Genomic DNA, 18,626 nt, shown 5'->3' with positions numbered 1-18,626 from the left:
CGGAAACTACTATAGCTATGTTAACCAAACTCTATTGAGTGGTTTGCTTCAGGCATTTCCATATACAGTTCAAAAATGGAAGAAATCGGATAATAACCACGCCCACCTCCCATACAAAGGTTATGTTGAAAATCACTAAAATTGCGTTAACCGACTAACAAAAAACGTCAGAAACACTAAATTTTACGGAAGAAATGGCAGAAAGAAGCTGCACCCAGGCTTTTTTTAAAAATTGAAAATGGGCGTGGCGCCGCCCACTTATGGACCAAAAACCATATCTCAGGAACTACTATACCGATTTCAATAAAATTCGGTATATAATATTTTCTTAACACCCTGATGACATGTACGAAATATGGGTGAAATCGGTTCACAACCACGCCTTCTTCCAATACAACGCTATTTTGAATTTCATCTGATGCCTTCTCTGTATAATATACTATATACTTAGATTAGGAACCAATGATGATAGCGGAATAAAACTTTACACAAATACGGTATTTGAAAAATATGTAAATGACGGATAATGAAATCTCGATTATCACTTTATCATGCGAGAGTATAAAATGTTCGGTGACACCCGAACTTAGTCCTTCCTTACTTGTTTGTCTTAATTTATTTCATTTCATAAAATAGCGCTTGCTTCGCTTTCTCGTCTTAACTGAAATGCTGCAAAGAATTTCGTTAACCAGCAAACACAGATGCGCTTGAGCATTGCGAAAAAAGCGAAAAACAAAAGAAAACAAGTAAGGAAGTGCTAAGTTCGGGTGGAACCGAACATATTATACTCTTGCAACTTACAAGAATCAAAGCCAGGGAAATACTTGATGGTGCAAAGCGTCAACCTGAGGATCGAAATCCAAGCAATTTTATATATACATATACTATATATAACTCCTATACTGACAGACACATAAGGTTTGTTAGAAAAACGAAAACCATTATATGTAGTATATGCCAGTTGGTATAGTATCAACTAGATTTTATCTATTTTTTCCAATACCACAGACTATTAACACATCACATACTAAACAACTTATCATATAGAGTAAAGTCAACTATAGGTACTGGGATCCAATATTCGGTACCTAGGGTCTTGAACAGTTTTGGCTTAAAAGGCATTATTCGTGCAAAGTTTAATCCCGTTATATTAATTGCTTCTCGATTTGTGTACTGGAAAGTAAAAGAATCAAGTGGAGTTTAAAATTGTGCTATATGGGAAGTAGGCGTGGTTATTGTCCGATTTCGCTCATTTTTAAAGGTGACATAGATATATGAAAAACATACCACATACCAAATTTTAACGAAATCGGTCAGTCGGGTTCCGATATATAGGTTTTCACCCAAAAGTAAGCGGTGCCACGCCCATCGTCCAATTTTTACCCCGCTCCCTACAAAGCATTGTCATACCATCCCGACAGCAAATTTTTGCTTCTCTGACGCATTTAGTTATTGGTTTAACGCGTTTTTAGTAGTTTTGAACAGTACCGTTGTATGGGGAGTGAACGGGGCTTGCATCGTTTTTACATTATAGGTAGAAGTTCTTGTAATAATCGTGCTAAGCGGATTTGATTGTTGTATCTTTACTGGTTAAGGAGATACATATATAGCAACTGCGATCCCCTGTGCCAAATATGAGTTTTATATCTTAATTTAGCGTTTAGTTATGGCACAAAACATATAGTTTTCGGTTACTGGCGATTTGTGGGCGTGGCAGTGGTTCCATTACGCCCATCTACAAACTTTTTTTTGTACTAAGAAACCTGCATACCAAGTTTCATCAGGGTAATTTTCACTCAAGTTACAGCTTGCACTAAAGGACGAACGGACAGACAGTCAACCGGATTTCAACTTTTCTCGTCACCCTGATCTTTTACATATATATATAATAACCCTATATCCATCTCGATTAGTTTTAGTGAACAAAACTATAATACTCTAGCAACCGGTTGCAAGAGCATAACAAACAGTTCGATGCGTTATAAAAGTTTCTGTAAATTCAGGAATGGTGCATTGAAGGCGGTAAACAAATAGCGATCAAATTATTCTTCTTTTAATTTAACCTACATATGTCATACAATATCAAAAACAAATGCTATGCCTAGCCGTTACTTTTCGCTTTCGATTTCAAACGCATAAATTTTCTTACAAGGTGGCTCGTCGTTCGCTTACCATAGGATCACTCACGTAAGTACCCATGTAGGATCCAGTTAGTAGGTGTTTTGACGTCCGGTTACCAAATAGCCAGTATAGTAAGCAATGAGGTTAAGCACTTCCCGTATGGACAATCACCACCTCCAGTACTGCAGGGCAATAAAAACATGTCGCCAAAGTGTTGATTATATCCGATCTTCTTTTTAGTTCTTTTTTTTAGTTTTTTTGCCTTATGCCATTAGAATATTTATTTACACTTCTATATCTCTGAATGACGATTTTTTCATATGATTTTACTAGGGCAATTTTTAAGATCCCCCCACACATCGTTCAAGGGTTCTATGATCAAACGTTCCTTATTGGAAATACAATCGCAGTTTTAGCTAGACGAGCGGTCCGATACTATTGGTTTGATGCTCGAAACAGAAATTGAATCGGTTTTTTGTGACAAAGTAACCAATTTCATAAGTTTTGTTATCAGAAATAAAGCAAAATGCAACGCAAGCTAAATTTCACATTACGATTCTCCTAGAGCATCAACTGTATTACTGTGATCTCTTAATATTTTAATTTTTCATTGCTTTCTTCTTCCAATAAAGCATTCGAACTCATTGTAAACTGTAATAGAATAGCTTCCAAAATTATTCACTTGCAAGTTTTGTCACATTTTGTTTGATTCGAATATTGGTACAAAAAGAGGAAAATACTCAGATTCTGTGACGTCATTGAAAATCAGAATTGATTTGCAATTCCGACAACCAAACAAATCTGCCTTTGATTTCCGTCGGTTGAATTCTCGCAAAGTGGGAAAGTTATTCAAAAAAAGTGCAATAAAAATATATATTTTGATACATTTTTCAATTATAAAATCTAACAAAATATATATTTTTATTTATTGCCAAGCTCTAATTATAAAAACCAACCAACTATAATAGAAATTGATTTTCACACAAAAAAATATACACGTAATATAATTATTTTTTAACGTTATTTATTTATAAAAATATTTTTATAAATGCTTTCGTTTTTAACACTGTAATTAAAATCAGTAAAGTGGTTTTTCAAAATACTTGATAAAAAACTGTAAAGAGTTCCCAAACGAATTTTCGAACATTATCTTTGTTTTTGTTTTAAGCACATTTAATTTGTTTAGTTTTTCGATCAACACTATAATTAATTTTTTTTTTATTTCGATATTTAATGAGCTATCTCAAATAACATTGGTCATTCATTTCATTTCCTCGATCAAAAATTATTGTCTAGGATATTTATTTGTTATTGTTTATATATATTTTACAGCTATATTCTTATGTATGTTTGCAAATACAATATTAAAAGTGCATTATAAACTACATATAACTAAACTACGGTATAAATTGTCACTAAAGTGCCGTCTAAAATGAGCAGGAGTCAGTGTCAATATAATTATGCGCCAAAGGTGGGATAATATTTAGGGAATGTCTCACACCGATCTTATATTTACTATTAACTAAATAGTATTCCTATGCACTACCAACAACGTTGCCGCATAATTTAGTCTTCCCCTACAAACATTGGCTTTCTTGAGCGCTCCTGCAAATGAGCGCCTAATGAGTGAGACCATTCGTATGACCATTCGCATTGCCATTGGCATAGTGGCCTTTAGACGCTACAGCTGACACTTTGGCAGATTTGCCATTCAATTCAGTGGCACAACCATTTGACACGCTCTTCAATTTCTTTGCTGGGGGCTCATTGGTAATCGACGCAAAATCGAAACGTTGCTCGAACATCATGTGTGAATTGGGTGGCAAACCAATGCAACTGCGTAAGATATTCTCAATGGCCGAACGTTGGCGGAAGAGAGAGTTCACCACTTGTGTGCCACGTGGCACCAACGGTGCCTTGCATAGGTAGCTGAGCAGCGAGAGAACTGGTTTGAATGAGACCCAAGGTGCGTCTGCACGCTCATTGCTCTTGATCTGTATGCGTGAACATAATTCACCGAGAATAACCAGATCCAGTATAAGCGGTGTTGCAAGTAGTGAATCCTCACAGGTGTTGTGTATGACGAGCGTATTATGACCGCCCATCATAATTTCCGAGGTGTATTCATCCATGGCACGCTTGCTATCGCCCACATAGGGTACATATTTGATGACGACCACATGATCGGGATGCTCATTGGATTTGTAAAGCACATCGTTGGATTCGACCATATCGTCGACCACGTTACTCTTGGAAATCTATAACAGAAAGCATAAAGAGTTAATTTATAAAAGCAATATAATTTTTGGTAAAAAAAAATTAATATCTTCAACACTACACACACCTCCTTAGAGCGGAATTGCTGTGGCGCTGACAAGTTCTTGCCATCATTATTACCCAAATGGTTGTAGCTGACAATGGATACTGGCTTAATGCCGGCGCTCACCAAAAAGTCGACCAACACCGACTTTAGTTTAGTCTGTCCCGATTTGAAATCGTCGCCGGCAATGAAGACACCCTTATGTTCCGCCAATTCAACTAGACCAGGTACAAAAGTGTTTTGCGGGGAGCCATTTATATAGGTACACTGCAAAAGCATAGAAATATTGTTTTAATAAGTACTAATGCCATAGGGAAAATGCTGCCACTTACACCTTCATCAATGCTGGCCATTGCAAAAATAGTAGATGGCGATATCTCTGCCTTATTCGCCTTCAAAGATGCCTCCAACTCAGCCATGGTGGAATTTAGCCCTTCTTTTACATCACAGAAACGTTCTGTATTCGCAGTCCACAATACGAGTACCGTATCGACACCAGACTTTTGCTTAAAATCGCGTATATCACGACGCAATTGTTCGTATTGCTCAAATTTAGTACCCTTAATTAGATTATCGGCGCGATCCGACTGATTAGCCGCGATAAAATCTGGATCGTAAATTGATGGACGTGGCTGAAGCGTTGACAAATGCTTGTAAAGTTGATCTTGCAGCTCGACATCCAATACCTGCGCACGTTGCATAGCATCGCCAATATTCGCCGAACTAATGTCCCAACCATCAACAACAATATCATCGGGATTAACCATGGGTACGAGATCCTTCATCGGCAAATGCACATCCTTGCCATCTTCATCGGAGCCAATTAGTACAGTAGATGCCTGTGTAATGGAACCAAACCAATTGGCCTTTTGAATGCCAGTACGTTTACGCCATTGCAATTGACGCCGATTAGCCTCCAAGGCAGCTGTTAGTGTGGAACCATTATTGCCACCCCAACCGACGAGCATTAAACCCAATTTCGGCACACGCCGATCGGTGCGGATCTTCAGTGCAGCTGACTCAGGGTATACCTGCAACGAGATCAAAAGACGATTCATAGAGATTTGAAATAAAAAATTTTCAGCTTTTACAGAGATTGTATACTTCTTAATTTCATTACTTTAGTGATTAAAGGTTCTTATAAATTGCAAAAACCAAAAACAAGTAAGGACGGGCTAAGTTCGGGTGAAACCGAACATTTTATACTCTTACAACTTGCAAGAATCAAAGCCGGGGAAATACTTTAAGGTGTAAAACCATTCATATAAGGGCTATGCCAAGTTTTCGCTAAAATTTATCTATTTTCGGCACAAAGATACACTGTTATTAATAAAGTACGCTCTCATATTTTCATTAGGATAACTCACATACTGACCGATATATTCGCTACTAAGTCACCTGGAAGTTCGAAAATCTTTATATTAAGTATATGGGGGCTATTGGTTCGATTCAGCCCACTTTGGACATACAGACATGCCATTCTACGCAAAGGATTATCCCTTAATTTCAGTTACATATAGCACACATTGACCGACATTTTCATTCAAAAGTCAACTATAGGTACCGGGGTCTATATATTCGGTACCCCTAGGACTTGAACAGTTTCTATTGAATTTAAACAATTATTTGGTCATAAGATGGCACACACTAAAGACATTATTCGTGCAAAGTTTTATCCCGTTATATTAATTGCTTATGGATTTGTGTAGTTAATATTTTTGTAATTTATTTTGTGTAATTTAAAATTGTGCTATATGGGAAGTAGGCGTAGTTGTTGTCCGATTTCGTCCATTTTCACGTGCCATGTACTAAATCGGTCAGTCGGGTCCCGAGATATGGGATTTCACCCAAAAGTAGGCGGTGCCACGCATCGTCCAATTTTTACCCTGGCCCCAATAAAGCCTTGACATACCATCCTGACAGCAAATTTTTGCTTCTCTGGCGTAGTTAATTATTGCTTTTAGTAGTTTTTAACAGTACCGTTACTGGGGTTATCACACACACAGGTACCCCTTGCTACTGCGATCCTTTGTACCAAATTACAGCTTTATATCTTAATTTAGTGATTAGTTATGGCACTTTATTCGGTTAATGGCGATTTGTGGGCGTGGCAGTGGTCCGATTACGCCAATCTACGAACTAGTATTTTTTTTTTGTACTGAGGAACCTACATACTAAGTGTCATCGATATATTTCAATTTCTACTCAAGTTACAGCTTGCACGGACGGAAGGACTCCTTGTCTTTTTTGGCATCAAAGGCATCGTTCACCACGAATTTGTTCCTCCTGGACAAACCGTCAACACCAAGTTCTACGTGAAAGTCTTCAAGAGAGTTACACGAAGGGTTAATCGGGTCCGACAAGACATCGCAGCCGATTGGAAGTTACACCGCGACAACGCCCCGGTTCACATTGCCTTTCTTGTGAACAGCAACCTAACCAAGGCCGGCATCCCAATGCCTCCGCAACCGCCCTACAGCCCAGATGTGGCCGCCCTTACCTGAAAAGGCCGATGAAAGACAAGCATTTTGAGACGACAGAGGGGAACCAAGCAGGATGCACCTCGGTTCTCAAGGCTATTCCGGAGAAAGCCTTCCGTGACGCCTTCATCGCTTGGAAGTCGTGCTGGCAGTGCTGCATCGACGCAGAAAGAGCCTATTTTGAAAGTTTTTAAAGAATTATAACTGGTTCAATAAATTTTTTTAAATCGACTCAGTCCTATTAGTTTTCGGACAAACCCTGTATCCCAATTCTTTTAAGCAAATATTTAAATGAATCTTCGAGTGTTATTTCTGAGTCCCAATGCGTGAATGTGTTTCAAATTAATAATGTAGAAAACTTAACCGTGGTAATTGAAACATTCGTGTGAAGAGGTGAATAACATTATTTTGTAGATAGGCCTTAAAGAAGCAGGAAGAAGGACATATAACTGAATTATAGTTGAACGTTATACTATGGTAAGGAAAGTAAGCAAGAACCAATTTTCAAATGTTTACTTTTGCAGAATGTATTGTATGATTTCAAACAAAAAACTCGTATCTCTCATGTATTAAACTGTCGTTTTCGTCGTATTTTATAGCAGGTTTGCTTATATAATATTTTATGGTACATACATACATACGTACTGAGATGAAAAGCCATTAATCCAAAGAAAAACATAATTATTCTAGATACATAACCAAAGACGAATATTAACTTGTACTGCACCGAAGCTATACTATACACCCTGCATTTTTTTTATAGAAACTACATACATATGTACTATATATGAACTACTAAATCTGAAGACGTAACGGTTTGCATCTAACGGAAAGTGTTTTACTAGTTCTAGTCACGTTGTTGGAAATAAAAAACGGCATGCCAAATTAAGGTTATTAACAGATCTATAGCTTGAATTTGATTAGTCGGTTTGAATTGCAGTTACAGTCTAAAGTAACGTAACGGTTTGCATCCAACGGAAAGCGTTTTACTAGTTCTAGTCACGTTGTTGGAAATAAAAAAACTTCATGCTTGTTCACATGAGCTATGAGCGTTCTGCAGCACCACACATCACGTCACGTCACAACACCTCATCACACAACAGCTCACAGCATACCCCAATACACACGCACGCATCAAATACCGATCATTACTACAACACTACAACACAACAACCATACGATTATTAACGAGACGACTCGTAATGTCAGCTCACATGAGCTATGAGCGTTCTGCAGCATCCCACATCACTTCACCACACATCACGTCACGTCACAACACCTCATCACACAACAGCTCACAGCATACCCCAATACACACACACGTTTTACTACGTCATTACTACAACACAACAACCATACGATTATTAACGAGACGACTCGTAATGTCAGCTAATATTCACCACCCAAACCAAATCAACCATCAAAAGAGATGGCTCCGACCGGGATTCGCTCTGATCCGTTTCATCCGTAAGGCAAGACAGTCGTCCGTGATATTCAGTCTTCTTAATTTTTATTTAACCGCAACCATCACCGCAATTTCTTTCTTTTTATCAACTCGAAAAGTGCCGTGAAGTATCGAGTTCGCCAACAGTGTCCAACCTTGGAATTTCGATACATACAATAAATAAGAATAAAATAAGATTCTATTGTGATACTACAGTGAAATAAATATTTTATAACGTGCGAAAATCAGTGCTTTATTTTCCAACTCATAGGTATACTATAGAAAGTAAGTATACCATTGGCACCCGTTACTAATGCTAAATTCAGGTTATTAACAGATCTTAATCTTGACTTTGATCTGTCGGTTTGAATTGCAGCGACAGTCTAAAGTGGTCCAATCTGAACAATATGTTCGGAGGTTGTAGCGTTGTCTTAGAGAATAATCCGTGCTAAATTTCGAAAAGATATTTAGCCAAATAAAAAAAGTTTTCCAAGAAAAAAAAGCTTGATTCAAATCAATGTTGTTATTGGCAGATAAAATCCTGAAATAATTTGAATCGAAATTGGCCGGATCTGATCGATCAGTTTATAACGCAGCTATTATATATCCTATAATGGTTCAATATCGATGATTCCGACAAATGGTCAGATTTCACAGTGATATCTGCAAAAAAGCGAGCGACTAGTTCGCACACATACAGACCGACAGACTGACAAATGGATCTGTTTAAATCGACTCAGCTCGATCATTAATTTACGAATATATGTATGTATGTATACTTGGTAAGATATGCGAGTTTTCTTTTGGATGTTACGCACTTCGTGGCAAACCTAATATACCCTGTTCAGGGCATAAAAAGAAGTTGTTCAAATCGGGCCTTAAATCGTGGAAACCTGATTAATATCTCGACCCCAATCGTTCTCATGTGTAACGGAACATGTGCCAAACACATAAAACTTATTGCTCTCTTAGAATATAGAAGCGTTCTTAGCTCAAAAAGTTATTTTATTTTTATTTTCATTCTTTCTTTTAACAAATTCTCAACAACGACGTGTACCAATCCGCAACCGGTAGTAAAGAACAAAATATCGTTACATACATATTTGTATAAATACATACATATGTATGTATGTAGCTATGCAATTGTGGCGTCACGTGTATACAAGTATTCCATTAGGACCCACTACTATAGGTATGCGTTTGAGTATATATGCTCTTACGTACTAAATATTTAGCTCTTCGGTTGAGCTCAAACTACTAATAAAAAGCAGTAACAAAAAGACAGAAATACCTACATAAATATAAATGGTTTTGGTTGTGGAAGAATTCTTAAAAAAGGTTGGAGATGTTGTCAAAAATTGGCTTAGTCTTTTTTTAAGACGAAACAGTCGTATCTACTTTAATTTATAATAGCAACTGTAAAAGCGAATACAATTATATTTTTAATGCATATGATAAAAAAAGATAATTTTTTGGCAAAAATTAGAACTTGCAAACAGCAGATATCATTCTGACACATTTGTATGTATGTATCTACTGTTGTCTGTATTAAATATACATATGTATATCCAAACATACATAAGTATGCACATATTTTGCCAATTAAAGTGGAAAGTAGCGCCACAAAATTATCGCCTGATTATTAATGAGCAAGCGTGGGGGCCGGCCGGCATTTTTGTACAGTTTTGAACAAATACGATATGTTCGGTTGCGTGTTGAAAATGTATTATTTATATAGTCAATGATATATTGTACATACATACATATGTATGTACATTAGGGTGGGTAAAAGACTCAAAAATTTTCGCTTTGTACTGTGAGTAATTTTTCTATGGTAATTTTTCGATTAAGTTAAGCGTTTAAGAGATATTTTTCGTCAAACATCAATGCACCACATACATATTTTTATATATTTTTTGTATTATAAGAGGCAATGTTTGTAGAGCACTTAATTTTCTACTAAACTATGAGCTTTCTAATTTATAATGATTTCTTTTCCTTGAGTTATACAATTCATAAGAAAACAAAATTGCCATAAAATAATCACACTTCGACCGTTAATATCCTTTAAGTTAGGTTTACGAAAACATCGTAGGCAAATTTCTGAGTGTATTTCAGAAAAAGGGAGGTCCCTCTTTTCGGATAAAATTCAGTTTTAGATTTGGGTTTTCAAATACACTACAAGCTGTAGAAGCTTTTAATTTAAAACGGAGTTATAGCATCTTTGTTAATGGAAAAGACAGAAAAACCACAATTATTCAGTTGAAGTCGTATAATTGATACAAGTACAGTATTTATTGTGATTATACCAACTTTTTACTCTTTTACATAGTTCAAATGATATTGTATAGCATTATTATTCAATATACCATAGACTGTTTTTGCTGACTTCCTTTAATCATTGATCTCATTGATCATTTTCGCCAAGACAATAAATTCCGGTGTCAAAAAAGTGACTGAGAATATTGTTGTGTGTGTTTCAAAGTAGTGGTTTAAAATATATTAAAATATATTACTCAAGTTTTTTAATAAGGAAAAGCTGCAGCTGTACACCTACCCTTCGCAGCTACATTTTTGACCTTCGTCGGTCTGGAAAGATATCCAAAGAAATTTCGAATAAGGTCAAATGCTCAAAAAAAAAAATTGTTTTTGAATGTCCTTAAGTATATACAGAAAACTATTTTCAATATTGCACGCAAAGAAAAACCCGAAAAACTTCAACAGAAATATACCGCAGATTTACTACTATCTCCCGAGGAGACCCAAAAAAAAAATGAGTTCCACTGACATTCTCATTGAAATTCAAGACAAATATAATGTACAAATATCCAAGAAAACAATTTTCCGGAGTTTGGTCGTATCTGGACTTCACGGCAGGGCAGCACGTAGGAAACCAATTCTGACTAAAATTCATAGGAAACGACGCGTAGACTTTGATAAATCAATGGAGTTATGTCGAGGATGGAGTCATGTGTAGAAGTTCACGCAAGTGAGGAAAGTTCTCTGATCGCCATTCACTTGGGAGTGGCCAGAAACGATTCTTTTACATATGACTCAAGCAGCTCACTACTTCCGGTCTTTGACCAAGTATCCTCTGGGTAGCCTAAGAACATCCGTTTGAAGGCGAGCTAAAGTGAGAAGGCGAAATATCCCCTACATAGGGTTGTGCGCTGGGTTTGGGACCCGCCACGTAAAAAAACACCCCCAATGAACAGTAACAACCAGCCTCGGATGAGAGACCCCCCTTTTGATGACGACCACGGCAAACGGAATAAGGACTACGATTTAAGGGCATGCACCTGGAATGTCCGGTCCCTTAATTGGGAAGGTGCCGCTGCCCAGCTGGTTGATGTCCTCGTGAAAATAAAGGCTGACATCACCGCCGTCCAAGAAATGCGATGGACGGGACAAGGACAAAGACGAGTAGGTCCTTGTGGCATTTACTACAGTGGCCATATAAAGGAACGCAAGTTTGGTGTGGGATTCGTGGTGGGAGAGAGACTTCGTCGCCGAGTACTGTCATTCACTCCGGTTAATGAACGTCTAGCCACAATCCCCATCAAAGCGAGGTTCTTCAACATATCGCTGATTTGCGCCCACGCCCCGACGGAAGAGAAGGACGATGTGACCAAAGATGCCTTTTATGAGTGCTTGGAGCGCACTTATGAGAGCTGCCCCCGCCACGATGTCAAAATCGTGCTTGGCGATTTTAACGCCAGGGTGGGCAAAGAAGGTATCTTTGGTACTACGGTCGGTAAATTCAGCCTCCACGATGAAACATCCGCAAATGGGTTGAGGCTGATCGACTTCGCCGGGGCTCGAAATATGGTTATCTGTAGTACTAGATTCCAGCATAAGAAGATTCATCAAGCTACCTGGCTGTCTCCGGATCGAAAAACTACCAACCAGATCGATCATGTTGTGATAGACGGAAGACACGTCTCCAGTGTTTTAGATGTGCGTGCGCTCCGAGGTCCTAACATCGACTCGGACCACTATCTTGTTGTAGCTAAGATTCGCACCCGCCTCTGTGCAGCGAAAAACGCACGCCAACAAACACAAGGAAGGTTCGACGTCGAGAAGCTGAAATCACAACAGACAGCTGAACGATTCTCTACTCGGCTTGCACTCCTGCTCTCTGAGAGCACTCGTCAACAACTCGGTATAAGGGAACTGTGGGACGGCATTTCAAACTCCTTACGTACAGCTGCAACCGAAACCATTGGTTTTCGGAAAGTGCAAAAGAACAGCTGGTACGACGAAGAGTGCCGTGTCGCAGCGGAGAGAAAACAGGCTGCCTACCTCGCAATGTTACGATCGACCACAACACGTGCGGGATGGGATAGATACCGAGAGTTGAAGAGGGAAGCGAGACACATTTGTAGACAGAAAAAGAAGGAAGCCGAAATGCGTGAGTACGAAGAGCTTGATAAGCTGGCCGACAGGGGTAATGCTCGAAAATTCTACGAAAAAATGTGGCGGCTTACAGAAGGTTTCAAGACCGGAGCATACTCTTGTAGAAACCCCAAAGGTGATCTAGTCACCGATGCCCAGAGCATACTTAAATTATGGAGGGAACACTTCTCCAACCTGCTGAATGGCAGCGAATGCACAACACCAGGAGAAGGCGAACCCGATTCCCCAATCGATGACGATGGAGCAGACGTTCCATTACCCGACCATGAAGAAGTTCGAATAGCAATTGCCCGCCTGAAAAACAACAAAGCGGCAGGGGCCGACGGATTGCCGGCCGAGCTATTCAAACACGGCGGCGAAGAACTGATAAGGAGCATGCATCAGCTTCTTTGTAAAATATGGTCGGACGAAAGCATGCCCAACGATTGGAATTTAAATGTGCTATGCCCAATCCATAAAAAGGAGACCCCACAATCTGCGCCAACTACCGTGGGATTAGCCTCCTCAACATCGCATATAAGGTTCTATCGAGCGTATTGTGTGAAAGATTAAAGCCCACCGTCAACAAGCTGATTGGACCTTATCAGTGTGGCTTTAGACCTGGAAAATCAACAACCGACCAGATATTCACCATGCGCCAAATCTTGGAAAAGACCCGTGAAAGAAGAATCGACACACACCACCTCTTCGTCGATTTCAAAGCTGCTTTCGACAGCACGAAAAGGAGCTGCCTTTATGCCGCGATGTCTGAATTTGGTATCCCCGCAAAACTAATACGGCTGTGTAAACTGACGTTGAGTAACACGAAAAGCTCCGTCAGAATCGGGAAGGACCTCTCCGAGCCGTTCGATACCAAACGAGGTTTCAGACAAGGTGATTCCCTATCGTGCGATTTCTTCAACCTCCTTCTGGAGAAAATAGTTCGAGCTGCAGAACTAAATAGAGAAGGTACCATCTTTTATAAGAGTGTACAGCTGCTGGCGTATGCCGATGATATTGATATCAAGTCACTCATAATTCCCGTCTTGCTATACGGTGCAGAGGCTTGGACGATGTCAACAACTGATGAGTCGACGTTGCGAGTTTTTGAGAGAAAAGTTCTGCGAAAGATTTATGGTCCTTTGCGCGTTGGCCACGGCGAATATCGCATTCGATGGAACGATGAGCTGTACGAGATATACGATGACATTGACATAGTTCAGCGAATAAAAAGACAGCGGCTACGCTGGCTAGGTCATGTTGTCTGGATGGATGAAAACACTCCAGCTCTGAAAGTATTCGACGCAGTACCCGCCGGGGGAAGCAGAGGAAGAGGAAGACCTCCACTCCGTTGGAAGGACCAAGTGGAGAAGGACCTGGCTACGTTTGGAATATCCAATTGGCGCCACGTAGCGAAAAGAAGAAACGACTGGCGCGCTGTTGTTAACTAGGCTATAATCGCGTAAGCGGTGTCTACGCCAATTAAGAAGAAGAAGAGTTATGTCGTTTGGAGCGATGTAACAAAAATTAGTCGCAAAGGTCTTGATGGTCGAAGATATGTTCGCCGTCTAATCAATCAAAAATTTTATCCCCGCTATACATATTTCATGCGAAGTGAAGTATGCTTGAGGATCTTTCATGTTGTGGGGATGTTTTATTTGGTGTTGTGTTGGTACACTCCATAAAATTGATGGAATTTTAAACAAGGTGAAATACGTCGACATCCTGAAAAATGTCATGATGCCATGAGCGGAGGAAAATTTGCCTGTTATATGGAAATTCCAACAAGATAACGATGCAAAGTATGCGGCGAAGTTGACACAAAAGTGTTTTGATGAAAATTCCATCAATGTTTTGGAATTGCCATCGTTCAGCCCTGGTGTGATGTTAAAAAAGCCTTTAGTACCAAAAATATACCAGCGGTACGCTGTCAGAGTCCAATAACGTCAATTTGCAGTGGATGTGGAGTCATATAATAGTATAAGGGTTAAGCAACAAAATACTAACTGAAAGTAAGCACATTTTTGTAATATCATTATTTTTTGCTTATAAAATATTTTCGTTTCAAATTAGTTGTCGCACTTAAATCGTTGATTCCACATGTTTTTGTTAAAATCTTCAAAACAAAAACAAATTTAAACAAAATTTTTTACTATTAGAGTTTAAGTTTAACATAGGTTTCAATAAAATAAGTGAAAATACAGTATAAATATGTGATTTATTGGAAAATAAAATCATCTACTTCAAAATATGTAGCGTTTCTAATTAGTAATAGTATAACACAAATATGATAATCTTTCTTAAGTAAATGTGTACTATATTTTCTCTGAAAAGACTTTCGAAAGTAATGACATTAAACTTTACTCTTCTTAATTTCACAGTATTTAATCTAGATTTATTTAACTAATGGAAAGGAAATTATCACCTTGAAATTAATGTTTTAGTATTTGCACTAATATAAGTAATCAATAAAAAAAATTAACTTCGGCTGCAGTGAAGCTATAATGCCCTTCACAAATAAAACAGCTTCCACGTATGAACTTGATTTTGATTGTTCAGTTTGTATGGCAGCTATATACTTCAGTAGACAGATATCGGTGGTTCCGACGTGTGCAAATTTTCATATCTAAAATACTGAGAAAATTTTACATCATATTACAATTTCATCTTTGATTGGAATGAACCGAGATTTATTTCTGGTCAGTTGCAGTAACTTCAGCGACATACCCACATACACCAAACCTATTTAGGCTAATATCTGCCGATACAACGACATAGAACTGTGTCTAACAACTACGTATGTATGTAAGTATGTTATCTAGAAAAATTGTCGAACAAACGTCAAACGTCAGTAGATTATTTTGATTTGAAGGAAAGCGCCTAATATATTTTTGAGTATATATTTCCACTAAAAATTTAAACAAGAAAAAAAACGTTAACTTCGGTTGGACGGAATCTATAATATCCCTCACAGATCAAAAAAATTTCCATATAATAAATAGATCTTTATCGGTCAGTTTGCATGGCAGCTATAATCTATAGCTAAGTGAGCAGCTTCTTGAGGAGAAAAAGACGTGTACAATATTTCAAATCTATATCTCAAAAATTTACTAGACTAGTATACTACATACAGACTAACTAACAAACGGACATGTCTAAATCGACTAAGCTCGTTACGCTGATGAATTTCATACTATCTACATATTTTATAAGAGTGTTCCAAACTTTGTAGTAACCTTAATATACACTGTTCAGGGTAAAAAAGTTCATCCACAAGCTTTTCTGCAAAATTTCAATTGCATAATTGACACAATTTTCCGCAGGAAAAACAAGCCATATAATCGCCATGTGCGTAGGTGAGCTAGCATGTGCATTATTGACTTTTCGCTCTCACCCAAATACGAACGCTCATCGACCTTGAACGTGAACTCGCCAACACCGTTTGGCTGGAAAAAGAAACTACTTGGTGGCATGCAACAAAGCAACAGCTGATCAAAACAAAACGCACCGCTAACACTGCGCCGAAAAGCTCTCCCACACCATGCACAAACCGCTCCTAATATATAGACTTTTACTACTACATAAACGAGTATACTTCCAGTCGCACTTTTCACTTTTACTATAACGCATGCGCGGTAAGTTGTGGGTTGTTTAAGTGGCGGCAGGTCTTCATACTCGTAGTATTATTCATACTTAACTTATAGAATGCTATGTACTTATATATGTTTGTACACAACAATATTTGTTATAAGTATATAGTCAGCTTTATATTGAGCATGCAGCTACTACATTTCCTCATGTATCAGCTCAGCTGAGTACATTGGACTGGAAGTTGTGAAGGCAAGGAAAGGGATAGCACTGGCGCTTTAGTTAACTCATGTTAGGGTGGGCTATTTACATACATAAGTATATGTATGTATCTATTCCCACAAAATGCATCTTCAGAAAATTGTTGTTTGCGAGATTTTTTTCCTATATACATACATATGTATGTATGTACGTAAGAAATTCTTATATGCATGAATAACAAAATAACAGAAAATCTACTTAAATCTATAAAATGGAAAACTTCAGATCAATAAATAATTAAAAATAATCGACAAAGGTTATACTACGCAACAAATACAATAAGAAGGAAACATATGATACTGATATGTATAGAGGTCTGTGGGCTATTTGAGGTGTCTTGATTACGAATTTGAGTTCAAAAAGTTTCCGTCACATACAGCCATTTTTGTCATTTTAGTAAATGTGGTGATTCGACCCCTACACCCATTGACTACAACACAAAAAATCCGGATATAGCAACCCAAAATTAACAATCGCAAAATGACTGTAAACTACTACTGAAATCGAAATGTAAATAAAATAAACAAGAACAAAACAAAAGTGTTGACTTCAACTGCACCGAAGCTATAATATAAAAGAAACGTAACATAAAAGAGAATAAAAGTATAAGTAGGTATGAACAATTTCTTTGGAGCTTGTAGACTTGTCTTGGACAGTTAGTTTGTATAGTAGTTATATGTATACTATAGTGGTCGGATATTGATGGTTCCGAAAAATAGACACAACTTCTAGCAGAGAAAAGTATGCGTGTAAAACCTCACATCGATATCTCAAAAACTGAGAGATTAGTTCGTGTACAGACAGGCATGGCTAAATCGCCGGAGCTCGTCACATTGGTCTTTTTATATACTTATGTACATATATACCTAAAAAGATAATATACCCTGGATAAAAATTCGAAAATTTATAAATTTATTCAATAATTTTTTGGTAAGAAAATAAAGGTCGTCGAAAATAACATATGTATAAAAATATATTATTTAATTTATTATGACCAAAAGAAATCAAATGCACTTTAATTTTCTTACGGCTCTCTAAAATGGTCTAGAAGCCAAATATTTTTGACGTGTAGCTATTTCACTGACACATAATGTATATTTTTGCACACATAAGCATATGTACACGTATGAAATTATAGAAAAATCAATAATCACTCAGTCAATGATACACATGAAGACAAAATAATGTTATAGTATTTACATAATGAGAGTGTGAGTAATCCTCAACGTGGATATACACAAGAGTGAATTTTTTTCGCTAAAAGCAAAACTTAATTATCTGATAATTACAATATTTTTCACATTTTCATACATATCTATGGATTTTTTTTTCATTTATTTCCTCCAATCCCCTCATTTTTCGCACAAGCCTATTTTATTATGTGTCACTCACCTGAATTTTGTCATTGGCACTACGTTTAACATGCGACGTCTGGTACTCATAATCGGTCTCGATGTAGTTCTCGCTGATTTGCACTTTTGGCGAAATCACTTCCAATGTAGCAGTGTCCACTTTCATATTGTATTTTGTTATTGAATTATTTCAGTTAATAAAATTGGCTTAATTGCTCTTGTCTATTTATATATTCGTTTGAATATAAAGTCTAATTGATCTGTGTTTTTACACAAGTCTAGCGATGTATTAAACGTGCAGAAATCGCAAAAGCAATTGCAGTGGTTTTAGTCTTTGAAAATTGTAAATGTCCTTAATTGAATATTTTCACAAATCGCTTCAAGGATTTACGACGTTACGAAAATTACTTTCCACTCACAGCTCAGCTCAGTTTGGCAGTTTTTCAACCAATGAACTCTCACGACACCATACGCTCCTATTTATGTTGAACCCCAGCCGGCGTTTGCTTGTTCTCCAGAGCCGACATAGCCACCATCAGAGCGATTGCACATGTGGTAGTGTGCTTCGATAGAATCACGAAGAAAGCAATGCTACAACACTGATGCGGGGGGCCAAGTGTACACCCCCATCAACAAATTGGGATATCGCGTGGCTTGCAAGTTTG

At 37.8% G+C, this 18,626-nt stretch overlaps 1 protein-coding gene across 1 annotated transcript; it reads right to left on the bottom strand.

Annotated features, from left to right (window-relative positions):
- Positions 1-3,385: 3,385 nt before the first annotated feature.
- On the bottom strand, positions 3,386-18,419 carry LOC126755532 (inositol-3-phosphate synthase). The gene is made up of 4 exons (XM_050468168.1): positions 18,002-18,419; positions 4,774-5,472; positions 4,466-4,708; positions 3,386-4,379 (listed from the first exon to the last, which is right to left on the bottom strand). The coding sequence occupies exons 1-4, from the start codon at positions 18,125-18,127 to the stop codon at positions 3,741-3,743; spliced, it is 1,707 nt and encodes a 568-aa protein (XP_050324125.1). The 5' UTR covers positions 18,128-18,419; the 3' UTR covers positions 3,386-3,740.
- Positions 18,420-18,626: the final 207 nt, after the last annotated feature.

This window comes from Bactrocera neohumeralis, chromosome 4, assembly GCF_024586455.1.
Source record: "Bactrocera neohumeralis isolate Rockhampton chromosome 4, APGP_CSIRO_Bneo_wtdbg2-racon-allhic-juicebox.fasta_v2, whole genome shotgun sequence".
NCBI lineage: Eukaryota > Metazoa > Arthropoda > Insecta > Diptera > Tephritidae > Bactrocera > Bactrocera neohumeralis.
Note: the sequence above shows the minus strand (reverse complement) of the source record. Positions and strands in the feature narration are given on the sequence as shown.